Raw genomic sequence first — 27,175 nt, forward strand, 5'->3', positions numbered from 1 at the left:
GAGGGAGGGAGGGAGGGAGGGAGGGAGGGAAAGGGGGAGGGAGGAAGCAGCTTCTGATTATTTTTTTTTTATGTTAGGAGTGTTTTGTCTGTTAGTACATCTGAGTGTGGCATGCATTTCTCGTGCCCAACAAGACAAAAGAGAATACCAGATGCCCTGAGACTGGAGTCCCAGACAACTATGAGCATCCACGTGAGTGCTGGGACGCCTGGGTCTCTGCAAGAGCACCAGTGCTCTCTAACCACTGAGCCATCTCCCCAGCTCCATTAGCAAAATTTTACTGCTTTTTTAAGTGGCCATTCCAAGGGGTAGATTATGCTTAAAGACATTTCAAAGGTACAGTTCCCACCTACTTTTCTGACGGCCCCATTTTAGTTACCACTATCACTATATGTGCATTTTACCAGGATGTTACATATCAATCAACAATGTTTCAAAAATTACCACACATAGGAATAGTACTGTGAAAATCATTTTCAAAGACATGCATGTGTGGGTGCCCCTACATGCATTTACATAAGTAACTTCTACTTCAGAGCACACACAAAGCAAATTCTGATGACTTCAAGTTCAAGCAAGACACTCTTCGTAATGCAGTAACATGGCACTGAGAGAAACCGTCAGTGTTTGAGCCTGTGTGCACACATTACAACAGGCTGGCAGTGAGCCTGGGTATGCACACATTACAACAGGCTGACAGTGAGTCTGTATATGCACACATTACAGCAGGCTGGCAGTGTGCCTGTGTGTGTGCACACATTACAGCAGGCTGGCAGTGAGTCTGTGTATATACATATTACAACAGGCTGACAGTGAGCCTGTATGTGCACACATTACAACAGCCTGGCAGTGAGCCTGTATGTGCACACATTACAACAGGCTGGCAGTGAGTCTGTATATGCACACATTACAGCAGGCTGGCAGTGTGCCTGTATGTGCACACATTACAACAGGCTGGCAGTGAGACTGTGTATGCACATATTACAACAGGCTGACAGTGAGTCTGTGTGTGCACACATTACAGCAGGCTGGCAGTGTGCCTGTGTGTGTGCACACATTACAGCAGGCTGGCAGTGAGTCTGTGTATGCACATATTACAACAGGCTGACAGTGAGTCTGTGTGTGCACACATTACAGCAGGCTGGCAGTGAGCCTGTATGTGCACACATTAGAACAGGCTGGCAGTGAGTCTGTATATGCACATATTACAACAGGCTGACAGTAAGTCTGTATGTGCACACATTACAGCAGGCTGNCACATATTACAACAGGCTGACAGTAAGTCTGTATGTGCACACATTACAGCAGGCTGACAGTGAGCCTGTGTGTATGCACACATTACAACAGGCTGGCAGTGAGTCTGTATATGCACATATTACAACAGGCTGACAGTAAGTCTGTATGTGCACACATTACAACAGGCTGACAGTGAGTCTGTGTATGCACACATTACAGCAGGCTGACAGTGAGTCTGTATGTGCACATATTACAGCAGGCTGACAGTGAGTCTGTGTGTGTGCACACATTACAACAGGCTGACAGTGAGTCTGTGTATGCACATATTACAGCAGGCTGGCAGCTTCTTCCCGGGTCCATGTTAGGTTTGATGTTTCTTTTTCCTCTCTGTAAATTAACAGAATAACTAGTTTCTCCTGAACACACACATCAAGTTTTTCTCTATAAAACTCCACTTCCAGGAAGAAGGGGTTTTGCTCCTGGGTTGGAGGGATGCTTTTAAATTGTAAATGAACAGAAGACTGACTGGAAGTCTGAAGGCTGCGATGCTAGAATCTCAGTGCAAGTGTGAGAAGCAACTCATACATATTAATTCACTCTACTTGACTTTGAGGCTAAGGATTAAATTCACATCATATTATCATAAATGAGTTTGATCTTTGTATGAATATATGAATCTTACCTTCAACTTGTTCCGAACACCTTTCTCTGGCCTTTTCTCTCATTATCTTTGGGATCAGAACATCTTTCTCAACATGTCTGAGATGCTGCTCTGGAAAAAGAGATTTCATGGTAGCTTCAAGTTAACAACCAGATAGGAAAACATTAACATTCTAGTTTATTTAAAAATAAAAGTCTTAGCAAATATGCTTTAAATGGCTCTTTTACCTGGATAAAGTTGTGGTTACTTTAATTACTACAAATCTTTCTAAATTTTTTTTTATATAAAAGAAAAAAGGAGGGTCACAAGCAACATCTTTCTAAAACTCTGCAAATGGTACTGCGATACTTCCCCGACAATGTAGTCTACTCAGTCTGGAACAAATTTAAAGTCTGAATCTCATTTTTTTATTAATGTAATTTGCAAATGTTTTGATCTTTACTGATACTGAGATGCTGAGATAGATGAATAGACACAAAATTAAAAGATACATATGAAGAAGGATGCCCTCCCTTGAGGACAAGTGACCTAAGAAAGACATAACTAGCTGAGGAAAAGCAAAAGTGGAGGGGCCTATGGAATTATGTAAGATTTCTGTGCCCCCCCAGCACACCACCTACCATGGGCTGAAACTGCAACCCCTGCAACCACAACCACGTGTCCTAAATTCTGAGAGCCCGGAAAGAGAAGGAGCGGTTGCCTTACACCACCACAAGGAATCCAAAAGACAAAAGGCAGGTGAAGTCTGATTAAAAGAGATGGCCATACTTCCATGAGTACCCCAGGAAAACTGACGCCAAGGCAGACGCTACTCCACGCAGAAGCTACCTGCGCCTAGGCAGAAAGCACGGGTTATTAACCTTTTCCTGCTGTCACACAACAGAGCGCAAGGAAGGTGTCCAACCCTCAAAGCCCAGGGAGTTCCTAAGAAGATGTCCCTCAGCTCTTTGTGGTACCGTGCTAATAGCTGTTGGGTATGGACAGCTATGAACAGATATATATTTATAAAGAACACACACACACACACCAGACAACCTATACCAAGAACAAAGCATCCAAGAAACACCTCAGTTTAAAGAATGAAGTGTCATAGAATAACCAACCACAATTTATAAAAGAGAAATTGAGTTCTAAGAGAGTTAAAGGCATAAGAGACGATTTTGAAAAAAATGAATAAAAATAGAGAAACAAATGAACAGACATAAGTCCTCAGACAGAAGTGGGGCACAGACCATATCTAAGCAGTCTTGGATAAAATGCCCAACCCTGTGAGATAAAAGGCTCGTTGCCCACACAAGAGAATGGCATGGCATTGTGTCTACCAGAATGTGCAGCAACAAGACAGTAGAGAGATTCCTTGAGTCTCTGAAATGATTGCCTCACAACTGGCAACTGACACTACAAGGGTCCAAACACCAATCAGGAGTGAGGCTAAAGGTTTTGAGAAACACAGGAATTAAAGCGCTTCCTTCCTTGGAGCCCAACAGAAGGAGGTGTGGCCTCCTCATTGCTACTCAGCCATCCCAGTGACTCAGACATACTTACACACAAGGATCCTACAGGTTACAGGGGACCCAAGGACTGGTGTTCATTTCAACACTGCAACCAGAGGGTCTGTTTACAAAGTCAGTCCTTTCTTCACCTCTGCATCCCAGATCTGGATTGGAATGGCCACAGCAGGCCTACTTGTTAGATACGCAGGTGACCTACACTCCTCTCTACCTGTGACCTCTAAAGTCTGGCAGGTGGGTTAGCACACAGCAATCTGAGAAAGAAAGCCTAGAAATGAAACAACTGAGGACAGCCAGGTGAACCCCAGTGGCCCTGTCTGACCCTGTCCCCAAATTCATGTAGCATTGCCACATTTCCAAGTTATCCGGGGCAGCCCTAGATAGGAGTCAGACTCCATGGTTGGCATCGAGATCACATTACAAATGAGCACGAGGAAGGGGAGAGAACATAACCTTTGTAAAATAAAAATCACACACACAAAACCAGAATATATACTGATTTAAAAACACTAAATATATGTATACATATGTTATATATGTGTGTGTGTTTGTGTGTATACATACATATTTAGAGAAAAGATCTTTGGATGTCTCTAAACATGTTTAAATATATACACATATATAGCATATTAGATAAACAGTTAATCTTTTGAAAGATTTATTTATTGTTATTTTATGTATGTGTATGTTTGCCTGGGCATATGCAAGCTAAGGAGGGTGTCAGAATGCCTGGAACTGGACTTACAAATACTTGTGAGCTCCCTTGAGATAATGGGAACCAAACCTGGATCATCTGGAAGAGAAACAAGCGCTCCTAGCCACCGGGCCTTCTCTCCAGCCCCAAGTAAACAGACTGCTAATTTTACTTTTTTTTTTTTTTTTTTTCTATAACACATAGGTCACTATTATTCAGACTATAAAGCACATTTTATAGTGTCAAATAAGGACAAGAGCCAGATAGGGTTTCTCTGTGTAGCCCTGGCTCTCCTGGAACTTACTCTGTAGACCAGGCTGGCCTCGAACTCAGAAATCCTCCTGCCTCTGCCTCCCAAGTACTGGGATTAAAGGCGTGAGCCACCACCGCCCAGCTTTAATTTTACATTTTAAAACTGTAAAACAGTTTAACATTTTCAAGTACTTTATTATGACATTTATAGAATACGCTCCTTAATAATAGGGTGTTTATCAAAATACACTGTAATTTGATTATGAGGCAAAATCACTGGACATCTAAAAGACCTCAAACCCAGGGAGCTCGTCCTCCGGAGAGCAGGGTAAGTAAAACTCAGTGGCAGAAAGGGCTTTGGGTGTCTCCAAATATGTTTAAAAACAGCAAGACATTTTTAGGTAATCCACTGGTTCTAAAGTGATATCAAAAGAGAAATTATAAAATATTTCAAAGTTAATGAAAATGAAAACATATCAAAAGTTCAACATTATAGCTAAAATAGGACTTGTAAGGAAATGTGAGGTACTAAGAGCCTACGTAGAAATAGATTTTAAATTAATATAAGCAGCTACCTTGAAAAACCAGAAAACTGGTAAATAAAACACAAAGCAAGCAAAGGGAATGGTGTAATACAAAAAGCAAAAACAAAAACAAACAAACAAAAAACAGAAATAAAAATCATTAAAACAAAAACTAAGAAAATTAAAATTGATAAGCTGTATTAAGACTGATTGGGGAGTCAGTAATGTCTAATATGTGAAATACAAATTTTTAGACAATAAGAGGTCACTCACAAATTTGGAACAATAAATTTGATGATTAAAATGAAATAAAAAAATTTCTTGAAACCCAAAATCAAATCTCCCTCAGAAGAACCAGCCAGCACAATTTTTTATTTACTGAATTTAGTTAAAAGACTCTCAGCCCAAATAGCTAACCTACTGATTGAACATTTTAAAATCAGTAAGTTCTACGTAATCCTTTTATATAAGTACTGAAAATCATTCTTAGTCAGTAGTATCCTAACATCAAAACCAAAGTTATAAGAAACACAGACATACACACACACAGTACTCTACTGCCCCTCTGATCAATACAGATGCAAAATTCTCCACAATAAGCAAACTGAATATAATGATATGTTTAAAAAGAACAAACACAGCAGTGCTTTGTGACCAAGCAGTATCTACTGCTGGATTCCAAGGGTCACTGAACATACAGACATCAGTAAGTAAAACTCACACAAAAAATAAATAGGGGAACATGGTAGTGACAACAGACGTTGAAAAGTTCCCTGCCAAGATACAATCCCATACAGAGTAAAGGATCTCAGCAAGGTAAGAAGAGAAAAGGCTGTCCCTGTGATAACTAACATCTAAGTCTAACCACTACACCAGTGTTCAAACTCCCGGGAAAGCAATCAAGAGAGCGGAGGCAGCCCTCACTATTCCTACCAGGCTCCAGCCTAGACCCTCACCATTCCTACCAGGCTCCAGCCTAGACTTTCCAGACAGTACAATCCAAGGGGGCGGGGGGAGCCAGATTGGAAAGGAAGAAATATAATTACAGCTATCAAAGATAAAATAATACTACAGAACAAATAGAAACCATCTTTATAAGAAAGCTACCAGATTTATTAAAAGAATTAGCATGGTTGGCAGACATAAACTGATACGCAACATTCAAATGAAGATGGCACAGGAAAAGATAGCCAAGGGATGAGTCAAGAAATATTACAAATTGAAAAGTTATTTAGAATGGAAAGAAACTCTGAAAGGAAATTTAGAACACTAACAATGGAGAAGGCAGGAGAAGACTAAGTGCAGTAAACGTCCTCAGTTTTAAAGAGAAGTAGAACAGCATTCTCCATTCATGAAGAGGTATTCTTAAAAACAAATAGATCATAAAAAGCAATTCTAGTGATGATTAAGTTATCTATCTACATTTTGGCTGTAGAGATGGCTCAGTGGTTAGAGCACTGGCCGCTCTTCCAGAGGACTGTGTTATATTCCCAGCACCCAATCGGCTGCTCACAACCATCTATAACTCCAGTTCCAGGGGAGCTGATGCCATCTTCTGGCTCAGGTATACACATGGTACATAGATATACACAGAGGCAAAATACCCATACACATAAAAAATAATAATGATTCAATTTTTAAAAAAGATATTTACATTCCAGCTAGGCATGGTGGCAAATACTTGCAATCCCATCATTTGGAAGGCTCTAAGCCAGCCTGGGTTACAAGTGGCACTATCTCAAAAGGGGGTGGGGGACAGAGGGATGTGGGGAGCGCTTTATTTAGTAAAGTGCTTACTGTGCAGGCACAAGAACCTACCCCTAGAGCCCACATAATCAATCTGCCAGCGGTGGGGACTTGCAGCCCCAGTACTGAGAAGGTGAGGACTCACTGGCCAGCCAGCGAAGCCTAACTGGTGACCTCCAAGCCAGTGAGAGAGACCCAGTCTCAAAGGAGGTGGACAGTGTTCCTGAGGATGACAGCCGAGGTTGTCCTTCAGCTTCCGTGCACCTGCTCACTCCTGAACACACATGCGCACACACACACACACACACACACACACACACACACACACTCACACACATGCCCTTAGAAAAAAGATCCATAGATACCTACATTTCACTTAAATATGGATGGTAACAGACCTTGATAAATTATACACACATATTGTAATCTATAGTGAAACCACTAAAAAAAACAATGTTTAACTTACAAAGCATTTCACATAAAGAAAACACTCAGAGTAGAAAGCAAGCAGCATTCAACAGCGTCAAATACACTCACTTTACAAATGACAGCGACACAGTAGAGCTAGTTCTGTGAGACGGGTCAGTATGCTCGGGAGAGAACCTCTGCAGTAAAGCGCACAGTAGAAAATGAACCCTGAAACCAGTGCTCTAACCTTCCACTTATAAAACCAGAAAGGGGGAGTGAGCTTTGTGTAAGGAGACTAAGACAGTGACAGAGAACAGAGCACAGAGAGAAGAGCCAGAGAAAGACAAATCAAATTGTAAAATGGAAGCTGCTTCTTTCTAAATCATAGAACTAGGCGTGGGAGCTCCTTTTAACAAAACCTGCCAAACACTTAAAGGACGAATAATATCAATTTTAGTCTTTTCCTAACACATTTCAGAAGAGCAATATTTAACACCCAGAGCAAAGGGAGTCTTTACAGTGAGAACATAGGCACACAAGCATATACACACAGTATACCTCATCAACACAGATGTGAGTATGTATCCTCTAGAAAACACCAGTGAATTAAACCCAATATATAAAAAGAAAACCACATAAATAAGTTGGGTTTATCTCAGCAACTCAAGGTTGGTACACTATTTTAAAATACTATATGTATAATTCATCCTATGAATAGCCTAAAAAAATAAAAGTATACATCAATTGATTCTGTTACAGCACAAGACAAAATTAAATATATATTCATAAAGAAAAAAAATTTATAAAAGTAAATTTACTTAATTCAATTAAAAAACTAAATGTTTAACAAACAAATAAAACAGCAAAACAAAGTAACTCCAACAGCTAATATAATGCTTCAAAGAGGAACACAGGACACATGAACACATTCCTTATAAAAGTGAAAGGCGAACTACAAACTCGCTGGACACCCAGCTCCCAGGGAGAGTGTTCAAGACCCTGGGTTAGGTCCCCAGCACTTCAAACTGGAGAAAAGCCAAGAGGACTGCTATGTAGTTAGTAAGACTGTACCAATTCAAGTTTGTAGGTTTAATATCACCTTACAATTATATATCATTCCTACAGAAGTCTGTCACAAGGATATATGGGACTCGACATGGTATTTTTGATAACTTCATGTGAATCTACAATTTCAAAATAAAGAGCCAAAGATAAAATCATCTAGAAGCAATCACAGAAAAAAGGTCATCAGGACCCAGAATCAAGAAGAGCTGACTTATATATAAAACATCAAACCTATAAGCCAAGAAAGGGGGTTAAAACAAACAAAATCAATGGCTTAGACTTCAGTAAATTTTCAAACTTCTGCTCTGTGAAAGCACTCATTAAGGTAAGACACCCATGGCTCAACACTTGGGGCAGTGGGTGCACCTGGGGTCCAGGATTCGTACTCCCTGGGGCAGTGTGGCAGCAGCTCTTCTGACCAGGAACCAGTCCCAGAGTGGTCGGTCAGTCAGTGACCAGTGAGGAAAGTCAACTGGAGCTGTGCACCACAGTATGGCCCACAGAGCACTGGCACCGTACGTACAAGACACGGGTTCCACCCCAGCATCATCAAAAGATAAAAGGCAAGCTATGGATAGAAACAAGTTCTACAAATCTTATCTGACAAAGGACTTAATTGAAAATATATGAAAAGCCTTTAACTCAGCAATAAGAAAACAAACACACAAGGCTGGCAAGACACCTCAGCAGGTACAGGCGCTTACTGCATAAGTCTGGCACCCTGAGTTCTACCCCTAGAGCCCAACAAAAAGTGAAAAGAGAGGGGGGAGCGGAACACTGATCACACAAAGTTGCCTTCTGCCTTACACATCATTCATAGTCACACACCCATTCACACACACATGATCATGTACCACACCAGTACACACAATATGGTGATAATTTTAACTACTGAAAAACAAAGCCAGTTATAAATGGGGAAAGACTTGAACCGACATTATATATAAAGGAGATACACAGCTGGGGAAAAAAGCATGCGATGAGATGCTCAATGCTACTACTCTAGAAAAAGCAAAACTAAGGGACAAGGAGAGAGTAATGAAAGTCTGTTAGAATGGACATGATTTAAATGCCGAGGAGCTGACAGACAGAGAGCAGACCCATCCCCTTGCGTGCTGCTGAGAAACTTCTTACCGTGACACTCTGAAGCATGAGGCGCACCTCCCCATACAGATCATCATATACTTATCATACAACTAAGCAGAGTTCTGTGGATCTACTCTGTGGGTAAGAGCACCCGACTGCTCTTCCGAAGGTCTGGAGTTCAAATCCCAGCAACCACATGGTGGCTCATAACCATCCATAATGAGATCTGATGCCCTCTTCTGGAGTGTCTGAAGACAGCTACAGTGTTCTTACATATACATACATAAATAAATAAATAAATAAATAAATAAGAAAACTGCAAATTCATGTTCTTGTGAATGCCTGCACATAAACCTCATTGTAGGTTTAGTTATACTTACAATACATAACACGAAGCTCCTTCAACAGGTAAGTGGACACGCAACAACACTTCAGACTACACAATATTAGCAACAAAACAAAGTGACCTCTGACATACAACAACTTGGATAGAGTCCAGGAGCATCACACTGAATGAGAGAAAGCTACACTGATGGAGAGCAAACCACTAAGAGGCAACACGGGAACGCCCTCTGTAGTTAGCAGCGTGGCTCTGCTGCTGACTGTGGCATACTTACTTATTTTAACCTTTACATGTGAAAATAAGCAACTATAGGTAGGAAAAGAAGTAGAGATGGGTGGTTTGACTAAGAGGCAATCCCCAGCTGTTTCACAGTGGGTCATGGTAGCACGTTCCTTTTCTGTTACGTTTCTCCCCATCAGACACTGATTAGACACAGACATTGAATATGTTTGTATGTGTCATGTATGACAAGACTTTATATATGAAAGAATGAGATTTTAGTCTCCCCTCCAATATCTAGCTTGGACCTTTAAGGGACTACCACCTGCTGAAACGCATGGACTGTGGTTACATATTTACCATTAGGGAACACTGGGTAAAAGGTACATGGAAATTATACTAGTTTATAGTTTCTTATGAGTATTATTAAATTACCACAAAGTAAAGTTTAAAGTGCTTTTAAAAGTTAAGCACTTTTGAGAGTAGAGAACCTAGTACTACCTAGTACTAGTACTACCAAGTACTACCAAGGAAATGTGAGCGACCATGAAGACAGCTCTTTATCCATGCTCCTTCAGCAACCACGATGAAATGCACTGGGTCAGTCAACAAAAACAATACAGACAAGAGCCTGATTGGGAAGAGGAGTGGGAGGGGAACACAAAGTGTAATGAGGGGCGTGGCTGTAGTGTGATTAAAATGCATGTACACATGTGTATGGAACAGGAGTAAGCACAGCTAATACATGCTAACAAAAACATTCAGACCTCAAGCCAAATGCAGCCTGTAATAACCCACAACTACCAAACGACTCACATTTCCAACCCTGACAACACTAAGTGATGGAGAGAATATAAGAACTATCGTGTGTGGCTGCTGAGAGTGTGAAACCCTGGGAACACGTGCTGGCTGATGTGTAACCACACACTCAACCGTGGTCCATTTCTACATACTCATTTGGTGAAGAACTGAAGCAACATGTTGAGAAAATAATGTGTACCTCATCATATTAACCAAAACTGACTTACCAATACAAACTGATAACCTACCACTAACATCACAATGGATAATGGATAACACTCAACATGGATAAACACTCAAAAAAAAAAAAAAAAAAAAAAGACACAAGATTGTGGGCTACTGATTCGAGAATAAGCAAAGTTAACCTACACTAGTAAGAAGTAGAACCATGGTGTCCACAGGGACTGAGAGGGTCATTTTAGGTAGCAAGTCTGAGATATATTTGTAAAATGCAAGATGTAGGCATATATTTTTCATAACCTGCTTTAGTAAGGGGTCAACCTCCCCTTTAGCCCACCACCCATCAGAGTAGAAAAGAAAGGTTAGTAGGATATAGTTTAGAAATAGTTAGGACCTGTTTAGAAATAGTTCTTCAAGGAGATTCCAATCTTTGTTGTTCTCAGTCCAGTCGACTATCAAACACCAAACATGAACCAGCAGCAGCAGTACATTCCATTTGGCAGACACCACACACAAATCAGTAAAAGCAGTTCAATCCAGAAGAAACTGTCAGGCTCACCAATCGACCAGAGTCTGCAGAGGCAGCAAGAAGCCACAGGAATCTCACAAGAAGTTCCTTGGTGAGCCTCTCTCTATGAAGTCCCCACAAGAGAAGCTCAGCAATGCAATGCAAGGCTGACAGATACATATGTCATCAACATAGACTAGCAAGGTGGAGCAGAGCAGACCAGAGCAGACAGAGCAGAGCCCGAGCTCCCACTGTCTGTGGGGTCATATTTATATTCTTTCTAAACATCATGCGCCCTTTCACATGTTTGCAAAACATCATTTCACCTCTGTTGGTTTTAGCAAAACATTCTTTCACCTGTCTGCCCCAGCAAAACATTACTATAATCTGAGTCTCCAAAGAAACTACAACTTTCTGCTCTAGCAAGACCTTTAAATTTCATTAGCATTTAAATAACATAGCTTAAAAAAATAAAAATTTGTACCCAGTATAAATTCTAACATCTAACTTTTAGAAGTCCAACAATTACCAGACAAATTTTTATGATCTTATGCTGAAAGATACTGTTCATCTTTTATTAAATTTCTAAGGGTAAAAGTGTCTCTTATAAATAATATGCTTCACTTATGTAAACTCAGCATAGCCTCCCTTGACTCCCTCACTACCCCAGCAATGTGGTGACAGGTTGTCTGCCCAGTTTCTGCTGAGGCAATCTTAAAGCCACTTTATGTCCTCCAGGCTCCTTAGGGAAGCAGTGACTGTGGCTACGGCTCCCGGCCTGATGCTCAGGCTCTCATAACAGATTTCCTATGACTTTCTCATCTTAAATCGAGGCTAAGTATCAGAGTTGTATTTCCTACATCATAACCTCCAGAAAAACTCTAACCAGAGTATTTATCAGGAATGTTTGCAACTAGTGTTTCTGACCTGATATTTTTCACTTTTTTAATATCTATACAGACTTCACTGGCTAAGCCCTCATAAATTGTGTCTCATATCTTAGAAAACTTCAGATTTCATATTTCCACATTAGGGGTGCTCAATATGAATCAAGACCATTGCTAGTTTGAGTAAAGTTTGCTAGAAAGCACCTGTGACAGTATTTCATGGGTCACCTTGTACAGGGCTGTCACTCATGGAAGCCAGCTGTAGTTGAGAACACATTTTGCAGACTTCTGTAAAGATTGAGCTAGTTTGTTCAATCCAACGGTCAGAAGAGCAAATATGAGGTTGTCTTCAGCAACTGCATTAACTGTAGGTTCAACACTTGACCAACTGCTCTAAGCCTGCCCTTCCTGACAGCCTGCCCAACCCCACATCCCAAACTCATCAGCTGCTTACACCAATTCCTTACACTTAATGCCTTTATATGTAAATACATGTAGATATATAAATATATACCTCCTACCAAGGGCTTCTCTGATAAAGCCCGCATATACCCCTTAGCAAGGCTTTGATGTGAGTTGAGTTTGTGAGTGTGAGTGTGTGTGCGTGTATGTGTGTGTGTGTTACACAGACATAAAGAATTTTAAGTATAGATTCATTTTTCTAAGGTCTTCTTAATTACTGTGGTCAGCTGAAGTTTAAGATTTAATTCTCAAGGACACCATCCATCTCAACCAAGATTCACAGTAAATATGCAAAGCATTTCTCCTGATTCCTTTTCTCTTGCCCACACCTACAACTGCACCCAAATTTCCACTGCCTTTGTCAGTAAAGACAAACATATTTCATGTATCAGACTGTGAACAGGTTTTACCTTTGTAGGCTACTTATGATCTCTGTTCCGTTTGTGTGTTTATATTTTTGAACAGCACTTTAAAATGCCACTAACCACACCTTGCAGCACTTACCAGGTAAGGTTCACAGTCCAGCGTCTTAAACTTTCTGTATATACTATACTATTTATTTAGGTCTATCTTTTTTTCCCCTTAATTTCTCTAGAAACTGTCATAAGATGAGGTTTGTAAAAGCAAACCGTGGTCTTTGAGAAGATAACAGAGACACAGATGGACATTAAAGGGCCGATTTAAAGGACCCTATCAGAGCAGTAGAACCTGAGGGGACCAAAGAAAAGTGAAGATTCAAAGATGCCCCTTATCCTCTAACTCCAAGTGAAACAATGTGACCACATGTGGAAACAAAATTAGATAAAAGAAAAAGGAAAATAAGAAAAAGAAAAAACATAAAGAAGTCGCTTGTTAGCTTGTTAGGCAGGCTGGATGTGAAGTGCTTGTAGCACACCTTGTCAAACGGAAAGCTGGTGTCAATGTGTGCTTGAAACTAGGATTACCTCTGCATAGCCCTTGTCTCTGCATGTACAGTGTAAACCATAACTAGGCATCAATAATTAACGCTGCAACTGCTGAACAGAGTCGAATAATTATGGAATACTCATCGACTTTATGAAATCAATTTCAAAGTTTTACCTTTTTCTTTTACCTACATAGTCTTATTAAATACCTTGGTTATTACATACCCTAGTAAATCTATTCTTTCCTTTCTAAACCCTGCAATGGTTTTAAGCAACTAAGGAACTACTTTTTTGGATCAGCTCTTTGACAAGAGATATAACTGTATATACTAAACTATTTTTCCATGAATAAACTATAGCAGAAGTCCACCTTTGTTATGAATCCTGGTTCTCATATTCCTATCCAACACATTGGTTTTGCCTGGATTACAAAAATCCCTTCTCCTCATCCTAAAGAAAAGTCCCAGGGCAAAGAAACAATTCTAGAACTGCATGGATAATTTCAAGGTTTCAAACTCTGACTGCTAAATCAGAAAACAACACTGTTACCCACATTGCTCTCTGCAAACACAGCTCTCGCCCTCACCAAGAAGCTGGCTTTTACATCAGATAGAGACCGCTACAGAACACAGGGCAAACGCAGAGCTGCACCACCCCAGTGTACACAGAAGCCCCAGGGAGCACGGTAGGAGGACTGTAAGAGCCAGGGGACCAGGGCACCTGCTACAGACACTTTCTTCAGGACAGGACAGGAACGTTGCTACCATCAACTCTCAACAATATGGCTGACTGCACAGGACCTGTGAAGGCCACACAGGCTGACATATAAACACAGATGGAGGGAAATGTCCCAAAGCCCTGCTCCTAGATAAAGTCAGTGGCTGCTGAGAGAGAAAGAGTCCACTTTTCCCAAGGATGGGTCTCCTAACTGACTGCACAACTGTCAGTGGTGAGCCCTGAACACATCCACATAGGCAGCACTTAACTGGGCACAGTAGGGTTTTTATAGGTTGTAGCGTGTGTGTGTGTGTGCGCGCGCGCGAGCGCACGTGCGCGCGTGTGAGAACAGTAACTATAGGAGGGGTTGTAATTCCAGAGTGATGTGGGGAACTAGAGTTGGAGAAAGGGAACAAAGGGGCGTAGGGATATAAACAGTATACTCATGAATGAAATTCTCAAAAACTTTAAAGCTAAAAAATTTGAGATAGTTTTAAATGTATAAATTCTAAGATTTTTCTCATTTGATAGTATATAAACCATCACACCAATTATTAATTATAATTTTGTATATAGTACAAAACTATCTTCAATACTACAAATACTATAAAAAATTAGAAACTTATCTCCTAGTGTAAATATTGTATGCCTATGTTATGCATTTGTATAAGAGCCTGAAAAAACTATCAAATTTATAGTGTGCTACAATATAGCCATATACATTTATACTAAGGCAAGAATCAGGGTTAACAGCACTGGGGGAAATTTCCAAAGCTCCAACTTCTCAGCGTTCTATCATCACCTGAAAGTCAATTTTCACCTTTTCCACTGGCTGCATTTGTTAGCTCAGGTTTTGTTTGGGGGCTCATGTGTTCCTGCAATATGGTAGTACTAGATGATAAGGCTACTGAGGATAAGGCACTTGCTATGAATCCACAACCTAGCAGTGAAATAAATCTTAATGCTGTAGAAACTTTCCTAGGAAAGAATATGGCACATAAAGAGCCAGGTCTACCTTTTCAGTAACGAATATATTCTAATTTAACCAATTTTAGCTTTTTAAAAGATTTTATTTACTTTTATTTCATGTGCTTGAGTGTTTTGCCTATATGTGTGAGTGTGTTGCGTGTGTGCGTGTGTGTGTGTGTGTGTGTGTGTGTGTGTGTGTACAGCATGTATGGCTGATGTACACAAAGGTCAGAAGAGGGCATTAGATTCCCTAAAACTGCAGTTATCAAAAGATGACTGTGAACCACTACATGAGTGCTGGGAACTGAGCCTGGGTCCTCTGCAGGAGTGGCAAGTGCTCTTAACTGCTGATCCTCCTCTCCAGCTTCCCAACCTAGCTAGCTTTGGACCTTTAAAAAATAATATTAACAAATAAATGTTAGATGGTTCTCTTATTTGCATCTGGAGACATTTTCATGCCACTGCTTACTACAGAGGATAACGAGAAGAGTGCCTGCAATAATCTGCTGAGTGATGGTTTTGTTTGTTTTGATTTAGTTTTGGTTTTGCTGGTTTTCTGTGTATCCTTGGCTGTCCTGGAACTCCCTCCCTCCATAGATCAGGCTAACAAGTTGGCCTTGAACTCAGATCGGTCTGCCTTTGCCTGAGATTAAAGGCAAATGCCACCACCACCCAGTTCTGCTGAGTGTTTTACGGGACAGTACTTTACATCTTTGGGTCCCTCGATATACTAGCAGCTTCTAAGGAACTCAAAGACAAGGGATGGGGTCTTCCTAGCAGCTCTCTCTGTATTGCATTCCATTTTGCAGATGGTGAAGTGCAGGCTCCATGGGTGAAACCCACAAAGTGGCAATATCAAGGTCATGTAATCCAGTCTTCAATCTTCCATGACAGCATCACTCACAGGGAGCAGGGGCCTACTTAAGGATCTGGCAGGTGAGGTTATGTAAGTGTCTATAGTGACTAAGAAGCCTGGAAACAACCTGCAGACAGCAAGGTGTCAGAAGCATCTTGGGAGCAGGAAAAAAATTGGAAACATCAAAGTTCTAGGTTTGCTTTTTCTATTGATTTTTTTTAACAAGAAAGTCAAATAGAATTCAGATTCCTACAGAAGAGCATTTTTTAAGTTAAAAAACTTGCCAAGAGAAGCAATTTGTCAGAGGAAACAGCAAACATTCAAAGAGAGGAAACATTAGAAGTTAGGTTAGCAACAAATTTGTTTAAAGTTCAAGAGCTTCTACAAAATACATGGATTGCATCAACGTGGTAGCTGTGTTTATTTCTGCTTAGCTTCTGGGTCCCATCTCCCACAATAACACACTCCAGCTAACCATCTCTGTGGGCTTCCAGATTGCCGCCTACCCTTATGCCATATTCCATATTCCCTCGCAGGAACTGTGCCTGTTCCCAGGAGCACCTACTTCTCAGACCTCAGATTCTGCAGACTGGCAGGTGTGAGCCTTCTGTTCCCAGCATTACTTCAACAAACATGAGGCTACAAAGGATACATAGCTCAGCAGAACACTGCCTTAAGTAAGGAGACCGAATTTAGACCTAATGCAGACCTAATGCAATGCAATCCTCATGAAACCGTGAATCCTTAAAGGAATTCACAAGCTTCATCTACAGCAAAACTGGAAGACCACCCCTCGAGCCAGGGTAATTTCCCATTGGTTTCCAGTAAAAAGCCGTCAAGCCGTAGGGAGCAGAAGGAAAGTCTTGATAAAGGAATGAAAGTTTGCCTGTGGCCTGTTTAACAATACTCTGCCCAAATGACTTGCTTCTCCTCACAAATGCATCCGGGAATCAGTAGAAGATCCCCAACTCTGAATGCCTCTCAGTGTCTTTGCCTATGTCTCCACTGATTCTTTTTGTTAATTTTGTAATTTTTCATAAGATTCCTGTGAAAAGCACGGTAGTGTGGTGGGCAGGGAATTCCTGAGTCTATGGGCTTATGTCACAAGGACTGCCTCTGCTTGGATGCTCACACCTTTCCTGATGTGGCGTTCAGATTCAGGCTCAACTGGACCCTGATAAATTTTTTTACCTTTTTTTTTTTTTTTGGTGAAAGAAGAGGCACATTCCACCCCACAGATAATCGCCTACTTCCTGTATCCAACTCATCTCCCCTTAAACTGGCTAAGATTTACGTTCACCTTCAGAACTAAAACTTGCCAAAATAATGACATTAAAATTAACTCATCATAAGAAACCTGAAGCAAACATTAAATGTTTCAAAACATATCCCAAACAATGGTAAGAGTACCAGAAAAAAAGCATAAAGCTGACATGGTGAGCGACTACTCTGGTTCCTTTCCAGGTAATCCACAGGATCATTTTTTCTTTCTTTCCTTGATATAGAAATCGTCACAAACGGTTGAGTTATCTCAGCGCACGGGGCATGCCAATCTCTGTGTACTTCCAGTTGGCGTGTGTGCTGCCAAGGATCAACAGGCATGGGCTGCCTTTACACAGGCGCCAGTGCTCCAAGTGTTCGGCCCTATCTCCCTGCCCTCCGCTCCCATTCTCAACTGTCTGCTGGGAACTTCCAAGTCCCATCAACAGGCCAATTTCAAGTTAACCTTGAACCTTCGTTGTGCCATTCTGAGTTATATTATCCTACTTTCAGATAAAGTATTTACGCAGTATGACTACAGACGGGAGGAGGGAGTGTGAGGACAGTTTTATAGTGATGAGGTTAAAAGTCACCATCAGGTAGGACTGGCTTTATAAAAGAGTCAGAGCCCTTCCCTTCTACCATATGAGAATCTATAAAGCATCTACCAGCAAGGCAGAGGATTCTTACCAATATCAAGATTAACTGGCATCTTGGATTGCCCAGCCTCCAGAAAGATAAGAATATCACGTCTATGGTCCAAGCTGCCCACCTAGTCTGGGAGTCACCTAGGCTAAGGTAGTTTGCTATGACACAGTGAGCCAACTAAGGAAGACTCTGGTACTCTAGATTCTTACCCTGGCTAAAATCCACCATAGAAGGCAGGTTGTTTCTGATCCTCGGGCTCCATCCAGACAGTTATTCTGGAAGTGGAGAGGTATTAAAGGCTCCCCAAATTATCCTAAAGTACAGCTGATTACCAGAGATGGCATGAGGTATGCTTACTAAGTCTAGAGACTCTCTAGTTGTTTTTTTTTTAATTACTCTCTAACTCACAGCATAGCATACAGATACTCACAGCATAGCAGATACGCAATGAAACCACTTAATGAATACTGTACAAGACAGCTTCACAATTCGACAGTTATGAATATTTATTGTTATGAGTACTACACCTCTTACCACATTACAGGCTACATACAGAATGAGTAAGACTAAACTTCCTTATTCTGCACCACAAACATTTGAAAGTCTATGCTCTTAATTAATCATTAATTGTGCTTAATTTGAGCTGTAAAAAACTCCCCGTAATAATTCATTATTATAAGAAAAAAAAACATATCAGTTCTTTACAAATTTTCCCAGCAATCTTATTCTTTTAATGTAATGATCTAATATAGTCCTTTGGGCTAGAAGTTTAATTTGTGTATTAATGTTCTTATCTGAGTACAGTTTTATTACGTTCACTTATATTGCTTAGCATTTCTCATCTTTTGACATCTATAAACATGTATTTCCACAAATAAGCCATTAAATAATGGTACTAATTTAGTTTAATAAAAAAAAAAATAAGAAAGGTTTTGTTCTGAACTTTCTGTGCTGAGTCAGAAACCATGAGGAACACTCAGAATCACGAACACCCGAGGCCTGAAGACACAACAGTAAATATCTGTTCTACCTTCGTCTCCTCCCTCTCATCCTGAAACTTCCTACGATGCTTCCTGCAGCTGATGATGCCTGAAACCAGAAGTCAGTCCTACATCTTCCCATCTTAGTGAAGAGTCTGTGACCCAGCACAACACAGGTACCTTCTTGGTGGACCATCTCCAACTGTATGGGCCTTTCCAGCCATGCATGGAAAACCACACTGTCTCCTACACTACTGTTTTACCTTCTTGCTCTCTACTTCAAGTTTTCCTTTATCTCCAATGGTTTTAGACACATCGCATCTACAGATTTCACGTTATATCTCAAGAAAAAAAAAAAAAAAAGCTGGACTTAGAATGGGAGAAACACCATACATAGAGTCTACATTATTTTTAATGGTTCTTGGCATGTGAATTTCAATTACTTTTTTAAAGACTGAAGAGAGGGACAGCAGTCAGGGAAGCTTCTTATGAAACTTTTAAAGTAATGAACAACGAAGAGTGACAACGAATGAAACAAAAGAAAAAGATTCATGTATCTACACGGCCAGTTCCAGGCTCATCCTAGGCAAACGTTACTCAAGAGCTTTTTACTACAATCCTGAAATACATTACAAAATACAGTGTATTTATGTAAATACCCATTGCTACCCAAATTAAGACTCCTGATAGGTTCCTAAATTAGTTTTAGGATGGAGCCAATGTTAGCACTTTGTCTAAGCTCTGCCCCACAGTTACCTGGCAACAGCCAGGTAGGCCTGACCCACTGTCAAAGGGGCTGCTCTCCCCTCCTCGCTCTCTTACTCTTGCTCTTCTCTTGCTCTCTTGCTCTTGTCTTCCTTCTCCTATTCTCTCCCCATTCCCCTCTCTTCCCTCTCTCCACGCCCTCATGGGCAGCCTCTACTCCACTCCCCTCCCCTCCCCACCTCTCTCTTTCTCTGCCCCCCCTCTGCTTCCCTCTCTCTTTCTCTGCCCCCCCTCTGCTTCCCCTCCCATGCCCTTAATAAACTCTATTCTATACCACACCATCATGTGACTGTTCCCTCAAGGGGAAGGGATGCCTCAGCATGGGCCCACTGAGGCACCCCTTCCCCCATAACTCACCACACCTCCATCAAGCATATCCTCCCTCTCTTTATCTTTTTATAAACACATCAGCGGGGCAGTGGTGGCGCACACCTTTAATCCCAGCGCTTGGGAGGCAGAAGCTGGTGAATTTCTGAGTTCCGAGGCCAGCCTGGTCTATAGAGTGAGTTCCAGGACAGCCAGGGTTACACAGAGAAACTGTCTCAGGGGGAAAAATAAACAAACAAACACATCAGCTGGTATGTCTTCCACAGCAGAAAATATTGGTGCATTCACCCCTACAATTCCCACACTGTCCATGAGCAGGAAACCCTCCAAGTTCCCCTTGCTGCTACCGCCCTCCCACTCCTGAGGTAACAAGTAACTGAAAAATGGTTCCTAAGTCCAGCTCCCTTGCCTCCACACCAGGACAACCTATCCAGTTTTGGTGCACAGGAAATGATCAGACTGAGGCTAAGCTTCCCAGAAACCACATTCTTCCATTTCCTCCACCCTGTCCCCCTTATATAATAAATGTAGTAAATGCTAGGACACTAAGGGACATCTCTTACAAAAATGTCAACACTCACCTAGTAAATGCAAATGAAATGCTGACGACTGAAAAACATTTTATAACCATCATGGGAAATGGTAAATAATTTAAGAACCAAGTGATGCTAAATCAAAAGATTTTTAAGGAGGGGACATTTACACAACATAGGGCTCTACCTACAGAGTATATATTAACTGTTAGAGGGAGAAAAAAACAGCAAAGAAAGGGAAAACTTTCGGTAGGTAACGAAAATTACTGCCACCACCAAAGATAATCACATGGCATGTGGCTCAATAGGAGACATAAGAAAGATGCATCACTTACACCTCATCAGCTAAGGATGGATAAACTCGATCTAATCAAAACTCAGAATGGCAGAAAACAAGCAAAATTCTACTTGTTACCACATACCTAAAACCTTGTGGTCCTCCTTCTCTCAAGACAGAATTCGAAGCTCTTGAGGGTTTACGGACACTTCACAGGGAAGCCCCCAACTGGCACGACTCAGGCTTCTACGTCAAGTCTTCTTTCTGTGCAGTTAGTTTATTCCAATGTCTCTAAAGTTTTTAGAGCAACCCATTCGAACACCATCAAGTTAATCCACTGGGACCAAAACAATGCATTTTCTAAGGCAAATACACTTCTAGACTAGATATATACAAATGCACAAGCCAACAAGCGACTGTTTTCACTCTGGAACACCATGGCCATGCATGTCTAAGGAGACTCCGGGAATGATGCTCAACTGTAATCCGACATCTTGGAGGCTAAGAAAGGGGACCACACAAATCTGAAACCAGGGTAGGTTACACAGTAAGTTCAAGGCCAGTCAGGATGAGTCTGGGGATGTAGCACAAAGGCCTGGTTCTGGAATCCCAGCTCTACGTAAGCAGGTGTGGAACCCAAGCCTGGTGGGGTGTGTGTGAGCATCAGGAGGAACACAAGCATAAGCTAAAGGCTGGAGTAAACCACCTAAGACCCTGCCTGAACAAAAAGCAATGGTGAATGTTAAGTTTCCAGTCGATGCACACACCTCACATAACAAAGCACACAATGCTCAAGGGGGTGGGGGGGGGGGAGAATTCTTTAAATATGCTTAGACATCTAACTTACCAGAAAGTAAGTCTCCACTAAATGTAAGTGCGAGTTCTAAATGCATATTCCACGAGGTAACACTTAAGTTAGAAAGAGAAGCAGGGTGAACCTGGCCTTCGGGGCCTGACACTTCAGTCTTCTCCCAAACACCATACACCTACACCTACACCTAAGCCCCGCCCACCTTCTCCCACAGAGGATACACCTACACCTAAGCCCCNCCCACCTTCTCCCACAGAGGATACACCTACACCTAAGCCCCACTGAAGGGATGACATCAGGTTCCTCATCTCACTTCCCAGCTCGTGCATAGCAAGGACCAGCGTTCTCCACTTCCCAGATTGCTGGAAGAGACCAGTAATGGAAGGACACCTCCAGAAGGACACAGACAGACAGACAGAGGCATCTTGCAAAAGTAAAGGGAAAGGAAGAACCTGTGCTAACTGACAAGGGAAGAGAAGCCTTGGCTATTCTAAAAGGAGGCAAGAGAAAGAGGGGGCAGGAGCTCTCCTGGGTCATACACCCAAAGAGTGACCCCTGTCCTGTGGCTGTCATCTGGAAACATAATAAATTCAGAAATGTTTCATGAAATACCAGAACAGGCAAAGGTGTAAGCAGATGGTTTCTTGATACTTTCAGTTATTGGGTTTTTTTATACTTTGTTAGGAGCAGGGGCTAACGTCTAAGACTGTTATCAAGCAGAAATCAAGATAAATTTTTAAAGCAACAGCACCAAAGAGGACCTGATGTAAATTAAAAGCTCTTACCTATGGCCATAACCTATAAAACTGTTTACATATCTAGATTCTAAAATATTTTTGCACTAATTTTTATATCTTACTGGTTCCTTCACTAATTAATGAGTTGAAGAAAATCTTTAGCACACATCCATTTTTTTGCATGAGTCATAATTTTACCTTTCTGAAAATTATATTTAACAAGCATGAATTTTAACATTTGTATTAATAGGTGATAGTGGGTTATATGTTTTCAAAAACATCTTTGAATGTTTTAATCACTAAATTTGACTAGATTTTTCTAATATACAATGTGCACAGAGAGTATTATGAGTTTGCAAAGAACTGTAACTTGAAATAAGATAAACTTAAGTCCTAGTATAGGAGAATGAGCTACACTGCAAACTCTCGCAATATTATTGAGATCAAAGGTCCCAGTTATGACTGAAGGTTGTAAGAATCTCCTTTCAGAACAGAGACCATATATACATACATATGTGTGTGTGTGTGTGTGTGATGTGTGTGTATGACTGACACTGACACACACACACACATATGGTTAGTGAGTGATGAGTCAGCAGAACTAGGATCGTGCCTGCAGAGCAGCATGTTGGAACTGCCTATCCAGTGCATCAGTGTCAGAGGATCTGAGAGTGCAGCTCAGGCAGGCAGCAGTATGAAACGTTTAAAGGAAAAGTCACACAAGAATACGGATGCAGCCTACATCTCACTGTTGGGTCCAGACTTTGAGAAAAAAAGAATTAAAATGCTTTATCATGGAATTCAAGGCCCTAACCCAGCTAGGTGTTCACCTCGAGCCTGCTTCCTTAACTTTTTCCTTATGGCTCTTCTCTGTACTCTGCCCCTCTGTCAGCTCAATACTTCCCAAGCATTTGCCACTTTGAATGCCCACCATGGTCCCAGCCCTCAGCTCTTTTCATGGAAGCTTCTTCTCATCCTTGACATATTAAAGCAAATGGCACTTCTCCATACGCTCTTAACTTAGCAAAAGCACCTCTCTCCTCACAACCTTTCTTCGTAATGTGTCTAAGTGTCTGTGAACAAACAGGGAGAGGCTAGTTCAGGTGGGGTCCTTGTCCTATGTTACTATTTCCTACATTACAGAACAATATACCATGAATACTGGGCCCCCAACAAGTTTATTTTTACCAAAAAGTACTAAAATAAGGCATGGTCGACAGCCTAGGTTGAGAAGGAAACCACGCGGTTTCTAAGAAAGCTTGGCCCTAACGCACAATAGCTACGTAGCCTTGAGCACACTCTACATTCTGAGGGGGACAGGAGTAACAAGAAACTGCTGAGAGCAAACATTAAGTGTTTGTTTCTTACATTTTCTCATCTGCCTAAATAAAGATCCATGCAGGCCTTTAACCCAGTGGCTCCCAACCTGTGGGGTCACCATCCCTTTTGGCAAGCTTCTAGCTCCAAAAAATTTATATTATGTTTCCTAACAGTAGTGAAATTACAGTTATGAAGTGAAGCAGCAATAAAAACGATTCTGTGGCTGGGGGTCACCACAACATGAGGAACAGTTAAAGGGTCTCAGCGTTAGGAAGGCCGAGAACCACTGCATTAACCTGAGTGCCCCATCCCTATCTGCATGAGATTGTCTTCAAGGTCATAAAATAGCAAAATCATATGCACTTGACCTGAACTTCCTTTACCCACTCCTCATTACTGCCTCCTACCTTCCAATCAAAGCAGTCACCCTCAAACCAAGGAAGACTCAGTATGTTTTACCATATAATCGCTGCTCATGTGGCTGCTTCAAACCTGGGTCTACTGCTGCTTCAGAGTCCAGTCCAAATATTCTGCCTCAAACTGGTACGATGGAGCGGTGTTCCATAACTGCTTCATGCTTCAAATTATAGAAGTCCCTGAGTCTACCACTATCTGCGCTCAGACGTGATATAGACAGACACTTGTAGACTCTGGTCTATTACATTAGGTGGAAAATAAGCAGGGTGCTGCAGTAGATGAACAGACTTAGTGCTAAGTTCTATGAGGAACAGACATTTGAATTCAAATCTGATGGACGTGCAGCTAGGAATGAGCTGGGGGAGTGACTATAAGCAGTGGCTTAACCTTTCTGAGCCTGCTTCCTACTCTGTGAAAATGGAGATAAAAGAACCAACCATGCAAAAACTATTCTGGAAAAGTTGGATACACTTAGCTTGATAATAAAGTGGCCGGTTATTTGAATGCTATACCTAGTTTCCATCCTATTTGAGGGCCACACGTGACCTTTCGATTCAGAACCTTCAAAGGTCTGAAAGTCTCTAATCTACCAATACCTTGAGTTTTTCTATCCATAAAGACTAGACTTGCCGGGCAGTGGTGGCGCACGCCTTTAATCCCAGCACTCGGGAGGCAGAGGCAGGCGGATTTCTGAGTTCGAGGCCAGCCTGGTCTACAAAGTGAGTTCCAGGACAGCCTGGGCTATACAGAGAAACCCTGTCTCGAAAAACAAAACAAAAACAAAAAATGTCAAACTGTGCAGTTTTCTGGGGCAACTGTATCTATACCCTATACTGTTTAAAAGGCGCCTGCGCCCCAACGGAGGAAAAACAAAAACTAGACGGTGCAGAGACTAAGGCGATAATGGAAGTTGACACAAGGACCCCAACGCCCCTCACTGCGCACTAGAGCCCCAGCGAGCGGCAGAGGGACGGCCTGTCGCGGAGAGTGGAAACCCAGCCGCCAGGCTAAGTGAGGCGCTAGCCGCGGACGCCGCGCATCCTCGGGGCACCTGACCCCCGGCGCCGGGCGGAGACCCGCGCCCAGGCCCTCACAACCACGCCGACCCCAGTACCTGCGGGGTCCAGCGCCATCGCGGAGGGCGGAGAAGCAGCAAGCCACTCACGGGCTACGGGGCCGGGAGGGGAGGAGCCTGCGACGGGCTGCGCGCGCAGCCGCCCGCTCGCCCGCAGCCTCCCGCGGGAGAGCCGCTGCGCGACCTCCGCAGCCAGAACGGGCCACGCCCCCGTCCCTTGGTCCTACTTCCGGTTTGTTCTACGCCTGCGCCTGACTGCCCTCTCCGGGAATCCTGCTCCAAAGGGGACGGGTTTCTCAGGGGACGAGGGCATGGCCACGCATGCGCCCCCAAGAGGCCGCCTCGTGTGTGCACTGCCTGGCTTTTCGAAATAACACGTGGGCTTTGAGACTTAGGCCTCACATCTCAACGGTACTGAATGTCCCTGTCATTCAGTCGTTAGTCCATCTGTCCCTGTCGGGTTTCAGCCCCTGTCTTGAGAGCCAGAGGAAAAGTAATAGAAATAAAGTCCTTATTCTCACTGCGCTGTTCCTAGGAGAAAAGCCACCTGCAGGAGCCCTGCTCAGGAGACCTCTGTTTTGTGACATCCCCTGGGCGGGCAGTCCAGACTGGGTGATGTTATGGATCTTGACACTACTAGAAAGCTGTCATTTGTTGCTGACATAAGGGAAAGGTAGCTTTCTGGGTGGCACCTAGGCCTGTTTCTGTTCTCTGAGCGACCTTCAGGTCTGAGTCGTGGTCAGATCTCCATTTAATGAGCTCGAGCCTCCAAAGGGTGAGTAAGGCCGGGGACAGATGTTTGGGAAAACACGGAGCAGCTGCCTCGTCCCTGCAAGGGATTCAAGGCTTTCCAAATGATCCTCTCCCCACCTCCCTGCAGGCCTTCCTTCCCTGCTGCTGAGCCCGCCTGGTCAGTTGGCAGAAAAGACATCGCAGTTGAACAGGCCAGGGAAAGTGGGTCCCTGCTCAGCAGGGCTCCCGTTTAAGGGCCTATTTGGACTTAACGCTCTCATTACGCTGTCCGTTGGGGTGCCAAGCTGGAGAATTAAAGCTTCACTCAGCCGGGCAGGAAGACGGGTCCTTTGCCTGTGTTTTATCAATGTGCTGAGGGACACACGCGGAAAGGGCTGTGGGTGCCCTTTTTATTTTGCTGGAAATGAACCATTTGTTAGATGAGGCAGATACCCGTGTAGCTCCAGCTGACCACTGGATGTGTAACAGAGACACCTGAAGATTTTAGAGACGGTGAGGTGAGTTACAAAAACAGAAGTCAGGCACCCAATATTCAGGCAATTAAACCGCATATGCAAAACATATCTTAATAAAGGGAATACACTGGGTGCTCTCTCAAATCCTGGAGCCAATGAATGGGATTCTGTGAGCAACTTCACAGGTGTGGGAATGCAAGGGCTAACTGGCAGAAATGGAGCAGGAGGGCCTCTAAACCCACTGAAGAACTTGCAAAGCTGAGTAGTTAGTTATGAGATCATACCAGAAGAACCCAGAGGCTATAACTTAAACATCAGGCCCAATGGTGTATGAACATGTTGTCATAAGCAGTCTAGAAGTTAGGAACTATTTGAAGGCTAAAAGTAGAAAAACAGCATTGCAGTAAAATTTTTCTGAAGATTATTTCATATCTTTTCTCTCTCTCTCTCTCTCTCTCTCTCTCTCTCTCTCTCTCTCTNTGTGTGTGTGTGTGTGTGTGTGTGTGTGTGTGTGTGTGTGTGTGCAGGCTTTTATCCCCTCCCGCAGCCAGCTTAACACCTGCAGCACTGTGAGCTGAGCTGGCCATCAAAGGTTTTCAGGTCAGTACCAGCTTGCTTTCTTCAAGTCTCATGGGCACAGTCTATGGTATCTTCAGCAATAGGCTTTACCATCAAGTTCTGGTGATTAAGTATAATGGTGACAGCCTATATTGGGTTGGTTTTGCGGGGGGGTGTTCTTGTGACTACCCCCCCCCAGCAATGACTTGAAGGGATGTCTCCCATACCT

The 27,175-nt window shown here is 42.4% G+C and overlaps 1 protein-coding gene across 2 annotated transcripts in view; it reads right to left on the minus strand.

The window, feature by feature from the left end:
- Cmc1 (C-X9-C motif containing 1) overlaps positions 1 to 25,393 on the minus strand; it is a 63,621-nt gene extending 38,228 nt beyond the window's left edge. Inside the window, exons 1-3 of one of the 2 annotated variants that reach the window (XM_029542853.1) lie at positions 21,668 to 21,718; positions 20,966 to 21,109; positions 1,919 to 2,008 (exon numbers count right to left, since the gene is read on the minus strand). In XM_029542853.1, coding sequence (XP_029398713.1) covers positions 1,919 to 1,961 — 43 coding nt within the window. In that variant the 5' untranslated portion in view covers positions 1,962 to 2,008; positions 20,966 to 21,109; positions 21,668 to 21,718. Of the gene's footprint in view, positions 1 to 1,918; positions 2,009 to 20,965; positions 21,110 to 21,667; positions 21,719 to 25,219 lie in introns of those variants that run through there. The other variant, XM_021206206.1, reaches the window with a different exon arrangement.
- Positions 25,394 to 27,175: the final 1,782 nt, after the last annotated feature.

Source organism: Mus pahari, chromosome 10 (assembly GCF_900095145.1).
Source record: "Mus pahari chromosome 10, PAHARI_EIJ_v1.1, whole genome shotgun sequence".
NCBI classification, from domain to species: Eukaryota; Metazoa; Chordata; class Mammalia; order Rodentia; family Muridae; genus Mus; species Mus pahari.